The following is a 17038-nucleotide window of genomic DNA, read 5'->3' on the forward strand; positions in this document are numbered from 1 at the left end:
AGTTGTTTTTTTTTTTTTTTTTCTGTTAAATTAAAAAAAAAATTTTTTTTGTCGAGATGAGGTCTCACTATGTTGTCCAGGCTGGGATTCTCTGGCTTTTAATGAACAATTGCTTTTAAAATCTTTCCTCACGGAAACCTTGAGTGATGAAATTATCAACTGGCGAGAGACCGGTTAGTTCCTATCCTCTGTGGCATGTAGGTCAGTGATGCTCAGCATGGGTGTGAGTAAGATGCCTGTGCTATGCACGCTCCCTGCCACACTGTCAGTCTTCATGAGCCAGTATTTCTAATAAGACTGTTGACACATATGTGATATAATCATCTCTCACCATATCAAATGTTACATGTAAGTTTCGGCTTTAGAGACATGGATTGATCAGATTTAAAGTTGAAAGACCATGACTTTAGGACTTCCTGACTAATCAACTGAAGTATGTTTTACACATGTGTTTTCCAAATTCCTGACTGTGAATTGTAAGTGCTTTTGAATTGAAAGGAAGCACTGGATGTTTAGGGAAGAAATTACCTTTAAATTCTACAGGTCCGTCCTCAAAGTGTATTGAGGTTTAATTGGATGTAAGACACAGGATCACCCTTTGGGTTTTGTTTCTAGTCCATTTAACAAAATCCAAACTGTAGTGTGTTTTGTATGCCTTTAGGGTCATTTAAATAATCTGTTGCTAAGTCACGTTGCTAATTGTTATGTTTCTGTTACAGGTGAAAAGCAATGACAGTGTTAAAAGAAGACACGCTGAAATGATGCAGGCTGCTCCTATGTTGAAAATTTGTTCATTACAATTCTCCCAATAAAGCTTTACAGCCCTCTGCAAAGAAGTCTTGCGCATCTTTTGTGAACTTTATTTCTAGCTTTTTGATGCTGTGAGACATGTATCATTCTTTGAAATGTTATATTCCACCTGTTTGAGCTGGTATGTAGAGACATCATTCTTTTATCTTTCTTTCATTTTTCCCTTTGGCGACAGAGTCTCGCTGTGTCACCCAGGCTGGAGTGCAGTGGCGCGATCTCTGCTCACTGCCACCCCCGCCTCCCGGATTCAAGCAATTCTCTGCCTTAGCCTCCCAAGTAGCTGGGATTACAGGCGCCCACCAGCACGCCCGGCTAAGTTTTGTATTTTTAGTAGAGATGGGCTTTCACCATCTTGGCTAGGGTGCTCTTGAATTCCTGACCTCGTGATTCACCCGCCTCGGCCTTCCAAAGTGTTGGGATTACAAGCGTGAGCCACCATGCCCGGCGGAGACATAATTCTTATATATTGGTTTTCTATCTAGCAGCCTTGTGAAATATGCTTATGAACTCTAAAAGTTTATTTCTAGATCATTTTCAGTCTTCAACATACAGAAACATATCATCCTTCAATAAGGGCAATTTTATTTCTGCCATTTATTTTTCTTTGTCCTTTTGTATTGTTTGTAGAGACGGGGTTTTGCCATGTTTCCCGTGCTGTTCTTGGACTCCTGAGTGCAAGTGATGCACCCGCCTTGCCTCCCACAGTGCTGGGATTACAGGCATGGGCCTCCGTATCAGGACTGTTGCTGCCGTTGTAAAGACTTTTATTTGCTTTTCTGATTTTATGGCATTGCGCAGACCCACCTGTTCCATGGTGATAGTGGACATCCTTGTCTTATCCCTGATGAGAAACGGAAAACTTTCAACATTTCACTGTCATATTTACTGTCCTTTTTTTGTAGACGGACTTCTTCAGAGTAAGTCATTCCATTCTGTTCTAAATATGCTGAGCGTATTCATTTGAATCTATGTTGAGTTTCATCAAACAGTGCATCTATTTCGACCACAGCATTTTTTCCCATTCATCTGTTAATATAGTGAATTCGATTGATAAAATTGGATGTTTTTATGTTCAATTTTTAAAACTTGAGACAGGGTCTCACTCTGTCATCCAGGCTGGGGTGCAGTGGTGTTATCAGAGCTCACTGCAGCCTTGACCTCCTGGGCTGAAGCGATCCTCCGACATCAGCCTCCTGAGTAGCTGTGAGTCTAGGTACATGCCACCATGCCCAGGTAATTTTTTGACGGCTTTTTCTTTGTTTTTTTGTAGTGATGACATTTTCTGATGTTGCTCAGGCTGGTCTCGATGGAAGTCCTGAGCTCAGGTGCTCCGGCCAGCACAGCCTCCCAAAATACTAGGATTACAGGCGTAAGACTTGGCCTGATCAGGTTTTTCGCATATAGGGGTCTTATCTATACAAAGACTAAACTTATCTGTACCTTTGTGCAGGTGGGCAAAGACTTGCATGATGAAATTTACCATTCTGTTGATTTAAAGACAACTATCCTTGACTTACCAGTGTGTAAGTCCATGAAAGCATAATTATGTTGAAAGCATACATTGCTATGGGTGTTGGGAACCCTGCAGTTTCTGCTGCTGTGGGAGCATGTCCTTGGAAGTACCTTTCGTCTGTTTTTTCAACTCGAAACATCTTAGGACCATGGGTTGTGACTGGTAGGACTATGTATCTTGCTAGTTTCAAGACGGAGTTGATTTTCACATGGTGCCACTGTGGCTGTCCCGTTTCCCTAATACTGTCATTTCTTCTGTGATTCTGATGCCACAAATGATAGCTATCGTTTTAGTATTTCTTTACAGGTCCTAGAGTTTGTATTCATTTTTCCTTCAGTCTCTTTCTGAGAATTGTTCACATTGAAGAATTTCTTTTTGGTGTAGACTGCTATTGCTGTTTTTGCAGGTGGTCTACCTGTCTTCCCAGGCAGTCACCGTGGCTCTTGTCCCCATGGTGGGGCCAGGGCAAGAGAGGACCCTGGGTGTGTGTTTGTGTGTGTATGTGTGTGTGTCGGGGGTCAGTTCAGTTGAAAATCGAGTGAGTTTTGAGGGGAGCACTACTTGAGGTATTTGAGTCCCAGAAACATAGGAAACAGCAAAGGGAAGTTGGATTCCATTATCGTCAGTGGATGGGAATCCGGGGCTTGGGGCATTGGGCTGGGAACTGCAGCCCGCCCAGGCCCGCAGCCGCGCATGCTCCCTGGGCCCCCGTCTCAGTGCGCATGTTCACTGGGCGTCTTCCGCCCGGCCCGTTAGCCCACGTGAAGAACGCCAGGGAGCTGTGAGGCTGTGCGCTCTCGTTCTTGCCGTCTGGACTCTTTTTCCCCTACTGAGATTCGTCTGGTAGGTCTGCAGGCCAGTCATCCTGGGGGCTGAAGTGAGGGTGAAGAGGGCCTCGGGTGGGTCCGGTGGATCCCGCTTCCTGGTCTGTGGCCTCTGAGGGAGAAGGACCTCGAGGTCGTCCTCCTTCTCTTGTCAGGCTACCAGGCCACCATCGACTTTGTGGTCGTGAGGGGGCCTGGACAGGGAGGAAGGTGGTCCGCAGAGGGAAGGCGGTCAGGGGCTCAGGTGAAGATGGGGTGAGTGCTGTTTGGGGGATGGAAGTCCCGAGGTGCCCAGAACCCCCGACGACACAGGGCAGATGCCTGAATGGGGTGCTCGGTGGGGGCAGGGCGGGTGGTAAAGAAGGAACCTGGCACCTGGGAAGGCTACGGCCTGGTGAGCGCCCCCCAGCGGTGTAGAGTGTGGAGCGCCTGAGTGAGAAGCACTGCAAGGTCTCACGTCCGCCAAGGAAGGTCCGGGAAAAGTGGGAAGGAGTGGGCGAGGCAGTGCGGTGCAACGAAACTTAACGTGAGATGGGGTGAATGGCTCTAGGAAGCGGGAGTTGCCCAAAGCAGCCATCACGGGAATTGTGATTCACTAGTGTTTTCGTGGGGAGTCCGCTTGTGAAACTAAACCTCATCGGAAATGACCTCTATCTGCGGGGCACAGTGGTGCTCGCCTGTAGTCCGAGTTACTCGGGACACAGAGGCGGGAGGATCCCTTGAGCAGGAGGTCGAGGCTGCAGTGAGCTGTGATCGCCCCGCTGCACTCCAGCCTGAGCAACACAGCGAGACCCCGCGTCCAAAAGAAATTTAGAAAAAAATGTCCTCTGCCTCTTGCCACACGCCTTAAGATGACTGCTCTGCCAGCTTGGCCAGCATAAATGGCTTTGTAGACACTTAGAAAACGTACACACATATGCTTAACTCTGGGACTTATTTTGAGAATATTTTCAAAATTAAAACGACAAGTTAACATTGATCCATGGAAGTGATGGAATATAGCAGCCCTCTGGAGCGCATGTTGCCAATCACGGTTGTCTGTTTTCAGTGTGAAGTATGAGTTGGCGAGGAAGATCGACCTACCGGCGTAGACCAAGACGCTATGTAGAGCCTCCTGAAATGATTGGGCCTATGCTGGTGAGCGCTTAAACGTTAATTCGATGTTTTCTATTAGCAGAAATTAATTTTTGCGATAGTGTTGTTGCATTAGTATGGAAATGCTGAGAAACGTCTTTCCTGCTGATAAAACATGATTATGGCGTCTCATGAAGGAAACATTGATTCTGGGGGATTTTTTGTTTTTCCTCTTGTGTTCTTCAGCTTTTGCCCATGACTTCTTTCTCATGCTTTGTTTGTTAATGACGGATCGTACACATGTATTCCAACACAGAGTATAATAGCTTCCAAAGTCCTTGTGCGTCACTTTTCTCACAGTAACCTCCCTGTGGGTAGAGTAACGTTCTTGGCCATAGAGAATAGAGTTGGAGAAATGTCTTTAGGCTTATTTATGATCAGAAACAGCTATGTATTCTGTGTATATATGTAAAATTTTATATCAATAGCAAAACTTGTTTTTTTTTTCTTTATTTGCATACCCACACATATTCCGCAGCCCGAGCAGTTCAGTGATGAAGAAGTGGAACCACCAAAACCTGAAGAAGGGGAACCAGCAACTCAAAGTCAGGATCCTGCACCTGCTCAGGAGGGAGAGGATGAGGGAGCATCTGCAGGTCAAGGTGATGGAAAGGGAAGAAGAATGCCCGCTGGTGTGTGTGTGTCTGTGTGTGTGCGTGTGCGTGTGTGCATGTGTGTGTGTGTTATGCATTGTCACATAGCAGGAACAGGAGGAAAGAAATCAATGGAAAGAATGCCTGAAATTGACTGGAAAAGCCAGGAGGCTATGTAGTTTGCAGCTTAGCTTGGGCAAATCCCTCACTATGATAAAATTTCTCGACTTTATGAATGAGAGAATAGAGGTGCCGGGATTGTGTTTTATCCGAGCACCCTTGACTGGTGAAGACAAAATTTGTACTTCGTTCCAAGGTTTGTGTCTTCCTATCATCTGTGTTGCTATAAAGAAGGAAAGATTTTGCTGAAAATGCTTAAAACTCAAATGCTTTCCTGTAAGGTAGCTTAGTACTGGCCCAAGAAGAGACCCAGTTCAGAGGAGCAGAAGCAGCTCCAAAAACCGAGTCGCTGAATGTTGGCCACCGTTTCCTTTGATTGATATTTTTATATGGTACGTTTGATAAAAGCTGGATAAACGAGGATACTGCCATACAGGTAGCTGGTTTAGTGATTTTCTAAGTGGCTTTTAGGAGGTGATTAAATCCTTTTATGCTTGGAAAAGCAGAAAAGGAGTTATCCTGGGATTAACATGAGGTGGAAATAATTTCTCCGAGATAAAATGTTTTGAAAGGAAACATTTATGTAACTGAGGTCATGGATTATTCCAGGGATTCATTGTTAAAAGTTTCTAGAATATGACTGATAACAATTCCCATTACTTGCTGTCCACCCACTCCCTTATTCTCAGTGCGGGACAGTATATTTTGTGTGATTCACAAACAATGTTATATTTGGTGCTTTGTTCTTCACGGGGTTCATTTATGGAATTTTACATTTGGGACCTTCGGACCTAATATAACTTTGTTTGAAGAAAGTTAAGTTTCTGTTTATCCCAGTAGGTAATGGGTGTCATGACTGTAAGATTTTCCATAGTCCTCAAATCCGTTCAGCCAATCAGTCCTTCAGAAATTGACATTGTAATTGTAACTGAAATCCTATCCATGTTGTAGACTTCAGATGTCTTAGGTGATGCACACTGCTCTTGGTACTCTATGGCTGAATATAAGCATTATGCATGTCCTGTGGTTTATCCTCAGATTGTCATTTAGGAGAAAGGTCTCAAGCTGGGCTGAACGCCGTGCACTCATAGTCCCAGCTACTTGGGAGGCTGAGGTGAGAGGATCGCTTGAGCCCTGGCGTTCAAGCCCAGCCTGGGAAACATAGCGAGATCTCATCAGTAATAAAGAAACAAACAAACAAGTAAATAAATAAAGGTTTCATGGTATAGGAAAACACAGATTCAAAGTTTGTGCCTAGTGGCTGGTAATGTTGCAGACATAACTCCTTAGTGAACTGTACCACTTAAAAAAAAAGACGGTAAGTTTGAGGATATGTGTATTTTTTTACCACAATTGAAAGAAAACCTCCTCTCTTCCTAAACTTCAGTGTAGTTGTCATATATTCTTTAAAATTTTTTACTGTGTCTATATTCAAGACATAACATTTATAGAAAATTTGCAAGAATAGTACAACGAACTCATATACTTTTCACCTAGATTCACCAGTTGTTAATAGCTTTCTCTCCGTAGGTTTTATATCTCTTCCCTCCCTCTCTTACCCGGCTGCCCACACACTCACACACACCCACACGCGGATATATGTTTACTGTTATTAATGCTGACTTGTTTAGATAAAGTTTCAGGTATCATGGTCCTTTCCCCTATGTACTCGAGGGTGTGTATATCGTCAGCACAAAGAGAAAGTCATTTCTTGGATCATCACTGCAGAAAGATCAAAATCAGGAAATTTAACAATGAGAAAATGCAGTCATTTAATACGCAGTGCATACTCAAATTTTGCCAGCTCCCCAGACAACTTCTTTCTTCCTTTCGTTATTCTTTGTTGAGACGGAGTCTCCCTCTGTTGCCCAGGTTGGAGTGCAGTAGTGCGATCTTGGCTCACTGCAACCTACACCTCCCAGGTTCTAGGGAATCTCACGCCTCAGCCTGCCGTGTAGCTGGGCCTACAGGCGCCGGCCACTGCGGTCTTGAACTTCTGACCTCACCTGATCTGCCCACCTTGGCATCCCAAAGTGTTTGGATTGCAGGCGTGAGACCCCACGCCCGGCCCAGATAATGTTATTGATAGGATTTCTTTTTCTGATCCAGAGTCCGGTTCAGGATCACGTCTTACATGTGCTTTTCAGGTGTTTTTAGTTTCCTTTAATCTAGAATGTTTCCTTAATTTTTCTTTGTCATTCATGATACAGACATTTTTGGAGAGGATAGACCAGTTGGTTTGCAGAATGTTCTGCAGTTTGGGCTTTTTCGTGTATTTTTTAAAGACCTTTTTTCGACTCAGCGTTGATTGGTGGCTACTCAGGCCATAGGAGAGTCTGAGTGCTAGGAGTGTAAGTGCTGTGAGAGACAGGATTTCAGCCTTGAGTCATTTGATGAGGTAAGGACAATCAGAAGAAGAATAACAGAGAAGAGCAAAGGAGTCCACAACGTTGTCTGAGGGCAGTCTTCGGAAAGGAAGAGGGTAATATTTGGAACACCTTGTTTTCCTGTTTTCTGCTAACAGACTCCTGAAATAATGTTCCTGGGATTCTTGTCAACACATCTATTATTACAGTAGCTAAAGCTTTGATATAATAACTCAGAGAGCATGAGTATTATTTTCTTATTGACATTTTATATTTTACTGCTTAAATTGATATGTATTTTTTATTTTCAAGGGCCAGAGCCTGAAGCTGAGAGCCAGGAAGAGGTTCGCCCGACGCCCGATTATGAGCGTGAAGATGGTCCTGATGTCCAGGAGATGAGCCTGCCAAATCCAGAGGAGGTGAAAAGGCCTGAATAAGGTAGGCAATCCATTAGACATGCAGATCGTAGGGTGTCTGTTTCCACAGTATTGTATAATAATAATAATAGTTATTTTTTGAGACAGAGTCTCGCTCTGTCGACCAAGCTGGAGTGCAGTGGTCCCACCTCGGTCACTGGAACTTCAGCCTCCCGGGTTCAAGTCATTCTCCTGCGTGTGCCTCCCGAGTAGCCAGGCTTACAGACGTGCTCCACCGTTCCCAGCTAATTTTTGTATGTTTAGTATTGATGGGGTTTTGTTCCGTTGCACAGGTTGGTCCCGAACTCCTGGCCTCGGGTTATCCACGTGCCTCGCCTTTGAAATTTCCAGGATTACAGGCGAGAGCCACGGAGCCCGACCCAGCATTATATTTTTAATAGCAGAGAAGTAACAGTACTGCCTCTGTAATACTAGAGTTCTTATATAGAAAGGTTATTTGAAACGTAGTTCAGGCCCCAGCACCCGACTGATAGGCTGTCAGATATAGAAACAAACTGAGTCAAAGCCATGTTGAATGAAGATTTGAGTCTAAATCCTTGAACCAATAGCTCATAATTTTGAGATGCGTTTGTAAAGATCTGCTTTTAACAAATACATAACACATTTGTAACACGCATCACTTGGTGTGAAAAATGCCGAAGCACTGATGCGGGTTCTAATACCAGCTCTTACAGCCTTGGCGAGATGCTGAGTGAGTCCTTTCACTTCTAAAGCTGTCTTTGGTTCTTATGAAAATAGTGAGTTGAAGTCAGAGATTTTAAAACCATTTTCCCTTCTGGTTCTTTCATACTCTGATCCTGTTGTATAGAATGCATGGGATACAGAGATCATCTGCTTCGCATGATGTGTTGATCCCAAATCATGAAACCCTGCCTGAGTCATCTGAAAATCTCTAAATTGAGATTTCATTGCTACTAAGAAAGTGAGCGGTCACTCTGCTTCATCTTAGTTTTTCCGTGTGGAGAGCTGAATAGATATGGTAGTATCTTGTCAAATTGTGAATTCTCCCTCCTCTTTGTTTGTTTGAGACAGAGTCTCAGTCTGTCACCCAGGCTGGAGTACAGTGGTGTGATTTCAGCTCACTGCAACCTCTGGCTCCCTGGCTAAAGCAGTCCTCCCACCTCAGCCTCCTGAGTGGCTGAAAGTATATGCACAAGCCACCGTGCCTAAGTTGTTTTTTTTTTTTTTTCTGTTAAATTAAAAAAAAAATTTTTTTTGTCGAGATGAGGTCTCACTATGTTGCCCAGGCTGGGATTCTCTGGCTTTTAATGAACAATTGCTTTTAAAATCTTTCCTCACGGAAACCTTGAGTGATGAAATTATCAACTGGCGAGAGACCGGTTAGTTCCTATCCTCTGTGGCATGTAGGTCAGTGATGCTCAGCATGGGTGTGAGTAAGATGCCTGTGCTATGCACGCTCCCTGCCACACTGTCAGTCTTCATGAGCCAGTATTTCTAATAAGACTGTTGACACATATGTGATATAATCATCTCTCACCATATCAAATGTTACATGTAAGTTTCGGCTTTAGAGACATGGATTGATCAGATTTAAAGTTGAAAGACCATGACTTTAGGACTTCCTGACTAATCAACTGAAGTATGTTTTACACATGTGTTTTCCAAATTCCTGACTGTGAATTGTAAGTGCTTTTGAATTGAAAGGAAGCACTGGATGTTTAGGGAAGAAATTACCTTTAAATTCTACAGGTCCGTCCTCAAAGTGTATTGAGGTTTAATTGGATGTAAGACACAGGATCACCCTTTGGGTTTTGTTTCTAGTCCATTTAACAAAATCCAAACTGTAGTGTGTTTTGTATGCCTTTAGGGTCATTTAAATAATCTGTTGCTAAGTCACGTTGCTAATTGTTATGTTTCTGTTACAGGTGAAAAGCAATGACAGTGTTAAAAGAAGACACGCTGAAATGATGCAGGCTGCTCCTATGTTGAAAATTTGTTCATTACAATTCTCCCAATAAAGCTTTACAGCCCTCTGCAAAGAAGTCTTGCGCATCTTTTGTGAACTTTATTTCTAGCTTTTTGATGCTGTGAGACATGTATCATTCTTTGAAATGTTATATTCCACCTGTTTGAGCTGGTATGTAGAGACATCATTCTTTTATCTTTCTTTCATTTTTCTCTTTGGCGACGGAGTCTCGCTGTGTCACCCAGGCTGGAGTGCAGTGGCGCGATCTCTGCTCACTGCCACCCCCGCCTCCCGGATTCAAGCAATTCTCTGCCTCAGCCTCCCGAGTAGCTGGGATTACAGGCGCCCACCAGCACGCCCGGCTAAGTTTTGTATTTTTAGTAGACATAGGGTTTCACTATCTTGGCCAGGGTGCTCTTGAATTCCTGACCTCGTGATTCACCCGCCTCGACCTCCCAAAGTGCTGGGATTACAGGCGTGAGCCACCATGCCCGGCGGAGACATAATTCTTATATATTGGTTTTCTATCCAGCAGCCTTGTGAAATATGCTTATGAACTCTAAAAGTTTATTTCTAGATCATTTTCAGTCTTCAACATACAGAAACATATCATCCTTCAATAAGAGCAATTTTGTTTCTGCCATTTATTTTTCTTTGTCCTTTTGTATTGTTTGTAGAGACGGGGTTTTGCCATGTTTCCCGTGCTGTTCTTGGACTCCTGAGTGCAAGTGATGCACCCGCCTTGCCTCCCACAGTGCTGGGATTACATGCGTGGGCCTCCGCGCCAGTCGTGTTGCTCCCATTGTAAAGAGTTTTATTTCCTTTTCTGATTTTATGGCATTGCGCAGACCCACCTGTTACCATGGTGATAGTGGACATCCTTGTCTTATCCTTGATGAGAAACGGAAAACTTTCAACATATCACCATCACATTTACTGTCCTTTTTTGTAGATGGACTTCTTCAGAGTAAGTCATTCCATTCCGTTCTAAGTATGCTGAGTGTATTCATTTGAATCTATGTTGAGTTTCATCAAACAGTGCATCTATTTTGATTACCACAGCATTTTTTCCCATTCATCTGTTAATATAGTGAATTCGATTGATAAAATTGGATGTTTTTATGTTCAATTTTTAAAACTTGAGACAGGGTCTCACTCTGTCATCCAGGCTGGGGTGCAGTGGTGTTATCAGAGCTCACTGCAGCCTTGACCTCCTGGGCTGAAGCGATCCTCCCACCTCAGCCTCCTGAGTAGCTGTGAGTCTAGGTACATGCCACCATGCCCAGGTAATTTTTTGATGGCTTTTTCTTTGTTTTTTGTAGTTTTGGGATTTTCTGATGTTGCTCAGGCTGCTCTCGATGGAAGTCCTCAGCTCAGGTGTTCTGGCCAGCACAGCCTCCCAAAATACTAGGATTACAGGCGTGAGACTTGGCCTGATCAGGTTTTTCTTATATAGGGGTCTTATCTATATAAAGACTAAACTTATCTGTACCTTTGTGCAGGTGGGCAAAGACTTGCATGATGAAATTTATCATTCTGTTGATTTAAAGACAACTATCCTTGACTTACCAGTGTGTAAGTCCATGACAGCATAATTATGTTGAAAGTATATATTGTTGGGTGTTGGGAACCCTGCAGTTTCCGCTGCTGTGGGAGCATGTCCTTGGAGGTACCTTTCGTCTGTTTTCTCAACTCCAAACATCTTAGGACCATGGGTTGTGACTGGTAGGACTATGTATCTTGCTAGTTTCAAGATGGAGTTGATTTTCACATGGTGCCACTCTGGCTGTCCCGTTTCCCTAATACTGTCACTTCTCCTTCTGTGATTCTGATTCTAAAAAGGATAGATACCGTTTTAGTATTTCTTTACAGGTCCTAGAGATTGTATTCATTTTTCTTTCAGTCTCTTTGTGTGACTTGTTCACATTGAACAATTTCCTTGTGGGGTAGGTTGCTATTGCTGTTTTTGCAGGTGGTCTACCTGTCTTTCCAGGCAGTCACCGTGGTTCTTGTCCCCATGGTGGGGCCAGGGCAAGAGAGGACCCTGGGTTTGTGTGTGTGTGTGTGTGTGTGTCGGGGTCGGTTCAGTTGAAAATCGAGTGAGTTTTGAGGGGAGCACTACTTGAGGTATTCGAGTCCCAGAAGCATAGGAAACAGCAAAGGGAGGTTGGATTCCATTATCCTCAGTGTGGATGGGAATCGGGGGTTTGGGGCATGGGGTTGGGAACGGCAGCTCGCCCAGGCCCACAGACGCGCATGCTCTCTGGGCTCCCTTCTCAGTGCGCATGTTCACTGGGCGTCTTCCGCCCAGCCCGTTAGCCCACGTGAAGAACGCCAGTGCGGTCTCGTTCTTGCCGTCCGGACTCTTTTTCCCCTACTGAGATTCGTCTGGTAGGTCTGCAGGCCAGTCATAACGGGGGCTGAAGTGTGAGTGAGTGTGAAGAGGGCCTCGGGTGGGTCCGGTGGATCCCGCTTCCTGGTCTGTGGCCTCTGAGGGAGAAGGACCTCGAGGTCGTCCTCCTTCTCTTGTCAGGCTACCAGGCCACCATCGACTTTGTGGTCGTGAGGGGGCCTGGACAGGGAGGAAGGTGGTTCGCAGAGGGAAGGCGGTCAGGGGCTCAGGTGATGATGGGGTGAGTGCTGTTTGGGGGATGGAAGTCCCGAGGTGCCGAGAACCCCCGACGACACAGGGCAGATCCTGAATGGGGTGCCCGGTGGGGGTGAGGCATTCGGTAAAGAAGGAACCTGGTACCTGGGAAGGCTACGGCCTGGTGAGCGCCCCCCAGCGGCGTGGAGTGTGGAGCGCCTGAGTGAGAAGCACTGCAAGGTCTCACGTCCGCCATGGAAGGTCCGGGAAAAGTGGGAAGGAGTGGGCGAGGCAGTGCGGTGCAACCAAACTTAATGTGAAAGGGGGTGAATGGCTCTAGGAAGCGGGAGTTGCCCAAAGCAGCCATCACGGGAATTGTGATTCACTAGTGTTTTCGTGGGGAGTCCGCTTGTGAAACTAAACCTCATCAGAAATGACCTCTATCTGCGGGGCACAGTGGTGCTCGCCTATAGTCTGAGTTACTCGGGACACAGAGGCGGGAGGATCCCTTGAGCAGGAGGTCGAGGCTGCAGTGAGCTGTGATTGCGCCCCTGCACTCCAGCCTGAGCAACACAGCGAGACCCCGCGTCCAAAAGAAATTTAGAAAAAAATGTCCTCTGCCTCTTGCCACACGCCTTAAGATGACTGCTCTGCCAGCTTGGCCAGCATAATTGGCTTTGTAGGCACTTAGAAAACGTACACACGTATGCTTCACTCTGGGACTTATTTTGAGAGTATTTTCAAAATTAAAACGACAAGTTAACATTGATCCATGGAAGAGATCGAATATAGCAGCCCTCTGGAGCGCATGTTCCCAATCACGGTTGTCTGTTTTCAGTGTGAAATATGAGTTGGCGAGGAAGATCGACCTACCGGCGTAGACCAAGACGCTATGTAGATCCTCCTGAAGTGATTGGGCCTATGCTGGTGAGCGCTTAAATATTAATTCGATGTTTTCTATTAGCAGAAATGAATTTTTGCGATAGTGTTGTTGCATTAGTATGGAAATGCTGAGAAACGTCTTTCCTGCTGATAAAACATGATTATGGCGTCTCATGAAGGAAACGTTGATTCTGGAGGATTTTTCGTTTTTCCTCTCGTGTTCTTCAGCTCTTGCCCATGACTTCTTTCTCATGCTTTGTTTGTTAATGACAGATCGTACACATGTATTCCAACACAGAGTATAATAGCTTCCAAAGTCCTTGTGCGTCACTTTTCTCACAGTAACCTCCCTGTGGGTAGAGTAACGTTCTTGGCCATAGAGAATAGAGTTGGAAAAATGTCTTTAGGCTTAGTTATGATCAGAAATAGCTATGTATTCTGTGTATATATGTAACATTTTGTATCAATAGCAAAACTTGTTTTTTTTTCTTTATTTGCACACCCACACATATTCCCCAGCCCGAGCAGTTCAGTGATGAAGAAGTGGAACCACCAAAACCTGAAGAAGGGGAACCAGCAACTCAAAGTCAGGATCCTGCACCTGCTCAGGAGGGAGAGGATGAGGGAGCATCTGCAGGTCAAGGTGATGGAAAGGGAAGAAGAATGCCCGCTGGTGTGTGTGTCTGAGTGTGTGCGTGTGCATGTGTGTGTGTGTTATGCATTGTCACATAGCAGGAACAGGAGGAAAGAAATCAGTGGAAAGAATGCCTGAAATTGACTGGAAAAGCCAGGAGGCTATGTAGTTTGCAGCTTAGCTTAGGCAAATCCCTCACTGTGATAAAATTTCTCGACCTTATGAATGAGAGAATAGAGGTGCCGGGATTGACTGGTGAATACACAATTTGTACTTTGTTCCAAGGTTTGTGTCTTCCTATCATCTATGTTGCTATAAAGAAGGAAAGATTTTGCTGAAAATGCTTAAAATGCAAATGCTTTTCTGTAAGGTAGCTTAGTACTGGCCCAAGAAGAGACCCAGTTCAGAGGAGCAGGAGCAGCTCCAAAAACCGAGTCACTGAATGTTGGCCACCGTTTCCTTAGATTGATATTTTTATGGTACGTTTGATAAAAGCCGGATATACGAGGATACTGCCATACAGGTAGCTGGTTTAGTGATTTTCTAAGTGGCTTTTAGGAGGTGATTAAATCCTTTTATGGTTGGAAAAACAGAAAAGGAGTTATCCTGGGATTAACATGAGATGGAAATCATTTCTCCGAGATAAAATGTTTTGAAAGGAAACATTTATGTAACCGAGGTCATGGATTATTCCAGGGATTCATTGTTAAAAGTTTCTAGAATATGACTGATAACAATGCCCATTACCTGCTGTCCACCCACTCCCTTATTCTCAGTGCGGGACAGTATGTTTTGTGTGATTCACAAACAATGTTATATTTGGTGCTTTGTTCTTCACGGGGTTCATTTATGGAATATTACATTTGGGACCTTCGGACCTAAATATAACTTTGTTTGAAGAAAGTTAAGTTTCTGTTTATCCCAGTAGGTAATGGGTGTCATGACTGTAAGATTTTCCATAGTCCTCAAATCCGTTCAGCTAATCAGTGCTTTAGAAATTGACATTGTAATTGTAACTGAAATCCTATCCATGTTGTAGACTTCAGATTTCTTAGGTGATGCACACTGCTCTTGGTACTCTACGGCTGAAGATAAGCATTATGCATGTCCTGTGGTTTATCCTCAGATTGTCATTTAGGAGAAAGGTCTCAAGCTGGGCTGAATGCCGTGCACTCATAGTCCCAGCTACTTGGGAGGCTGAGGTGAGAGGATCGCTTGAGCCCTGGCGTTCAAGCCCAGCCTGGGAAACATAGCGAGATCTCATCAGTAATAAACAAACAAACAAACAAGTAAATAAATAAAGGTTTCATGGTATAGGAAAACACAGATTCAAAGTTTGTGCCTAGTGGCTGGTAATGTTGCAGACATAACTCCTTAGTGAACTGTACCACTTAAAAAAAGACGGTAAGTTTGAGGATATGTGTATTTTTTTACCACAATTGAAAGAAAACCTCCTCTCTTCCTAAACTTCAGTGTAGTTGTCATATATTCTTTAAAATTTTTACTGTGTCTATATTCAAGACATAACATTTATAGAAAATTTGCAAGAATAGTACAACGAACTCATATACTTTTCACCTAGATTCACCAATTTTTAATAGCTTTCTCTCCGTAGGTTTTATATCTCTTCCCTCCCTCTCTAACCCGGCTGCCCACACACTCACACACACCCACACGCGGATATATGTTTACTGTTATCAATGCTGACTTGTTTAGATAAAGTTTCAGGTATCATGGTCCTTTCCCCTATGTACTCGAGGGTGTGTATATCGTCAGCACAAAGAAAAGTCATTTCTTGGATCATCATTGCAGAAAGATCAAAATCAGGAAATTTAACAATGAGAAAATGCAGTCATTTAATACGCAGTGCATACTCAAATTTTGCCAGCTCCCCAGACAACTTCTTTCTTCCTTTCGTTATTCTTTGTTGAGACGGAGTCTCCCTCTGTTGCCCAGGTTGGAGTGCAGTAGTGCGATCTTGGCTCACTGCAACCTACACCTCCCAGGTTCTAGGGAATCTCACGCCTCAGCCTGCCGTGTAGCTGGGCCTACGGACGCCGGCCACTGCTGTCTTGAACTTCTGACCTCACCTGATCTGCCCACCTTAGCATCCCAAAGTGTTTGGATTGCAGGCGTGAGACCCCACTCCCGGCCCAGATAATGTTATTGATAGGATTTCTTTTTCTGATCCAGAGTCCGGTTCAGGATCACGTCTTACGTGTGCTTTTCAGGTGTTTTTAGTTTCCTTTAATCTAGAATGTTTCCTTAATTTTTCTTTGTCATTCATGATACAGACATTTTTGAAGAGGATAGACCAGTTGGTTTGCAGAATGTTCTGCAGTTTGGGCTTTTTCGTGTATTTTTTAAAGACCTTTTTTCGACTCAGCGTTGATTGGTGGCTACTCAGGCCATAGGAGAGTCTGAGTGCTAGGAGTGTAAGTGCTGTGATAGACAGGATTTCAGCCCTGAGTCATTTGATGAGGTAAGGACAATCAGAAGTAGAATAACAGAGAAGAGCAAAGGAGTCCACAACGTTGTCTGAGGGCAGTCTTCGGAAAGGAAGAGGATAATATTTGGAACACCTTGTTTTCCTGTTTTCTGCTAACAGACTCCTGAAATAATGTTCCTGGGATTCTTGTCAACACATCTATTATTACAGTAGCTAAAGCTTTGATATAATAACTCAGAGAGCATGAGTATTATTTTCTTATTGACATTTTATATTTTACTGCTTAAATTGATATGTATTTTTTATTTTCAAGGGCCAGAGCCTGAAGCTGAGAGCCAGGAAGAGGTTCGCCCGACGCCCGATTATGAGCGTGAAGATGGTCCTGATGTCCAGGAGATGAGCCTGCCAAATCCAGAGGAGGTGAAAAGGCCTGAATAAGGTAGGCAATCCATTAGACATGCAGATCGTAGGGTGTCTGTTTCCACAGTATTGTATAATAATAATAATAGTTATTTTTTGAGACAGAGTCTCGCTCTGTCGACCAAGCTGGAGTGCAGTGGTCCCACCTCGGTCACTGGAACTTCAGCCTCCCGGGTTCAAGTCATTCTCCTGCGTGTGCCTCCCGAGTAGCCAGGCTTACAGACGTGCTCCACCATTCCCAGCTAATTTTTGTATGTTTAGTATTGATGGGGTTTTGTTCCGTTGCACAGGTTGGTCCCGAACTCCTGGCCTCGGGTTATCCACGTGCCTCGCCTTTGAAAT

The 17038-nt window shown here is 44.3% G+C and overlaps 1 protein-coding gene across 39 annotated transcripts in view; it reads left to right on the top strand.

Moving 5' to 3' along the window:
- Positions 1-17038, top strand: part of LOC126945669 (G antigen 10-like) — a 107551-nt gene that overhangs the window by 23852 nt on the left and 66661 nt on the right. For 4 of the 39 annotated variants that reach the window (XM_050775781.1, XM_050775780.1, XM_050775779.1 and 1 more), the window contains exons 1-4: positions 3047-3166; positions 13150-13238; positions 13713-13866; positions 16590-16715. The exons of 10 other annotated variants lie outside the window; for them this stretch is intronic. In XM_050775781.1, the coding sequence (XP_050631738.1) occupies positions 13158-13238; positions 13713-13866; positions 16590-16714 (360 nt within the window). In that variant the 5' untranslated portion in view covers positions 3047-3166; positions 13150-13157 and the 3' untranslated portion in view covers position 16715. Of the gene's footprint in view, positions 1-719; positions 826-3046; positions 3167-4191; positions 4285-4759; positions 4914-7672; positions 7799-9683; positions 9790-12056; positions 12116-13149; positions 13239-13712; positions 13867-16589; positions 16716-17038 lie in introns of those variants that run through there. 25 more of the 39 variants (XM_050775803.1, XM_050775796.1, XM_050775785.1 and 22 more) reach the window with 15 other exon arrangements.

This window comes from Macaca thibetana, chromosome X (genome assembly GCF_024542745.1).
Source record: "Macaca thibetana thibetana isolate TM-01 chromosome X, ASM2454274v1, whole genome shotgun sequence".
In the NCBI taxonomy this organism is placed as follows: domain Eukaryota; kingdom Metazoa; phylum Chordata; class Mammalia; order Primates; family Cercopithecidae; genus Macaca; species Macaca thibetana.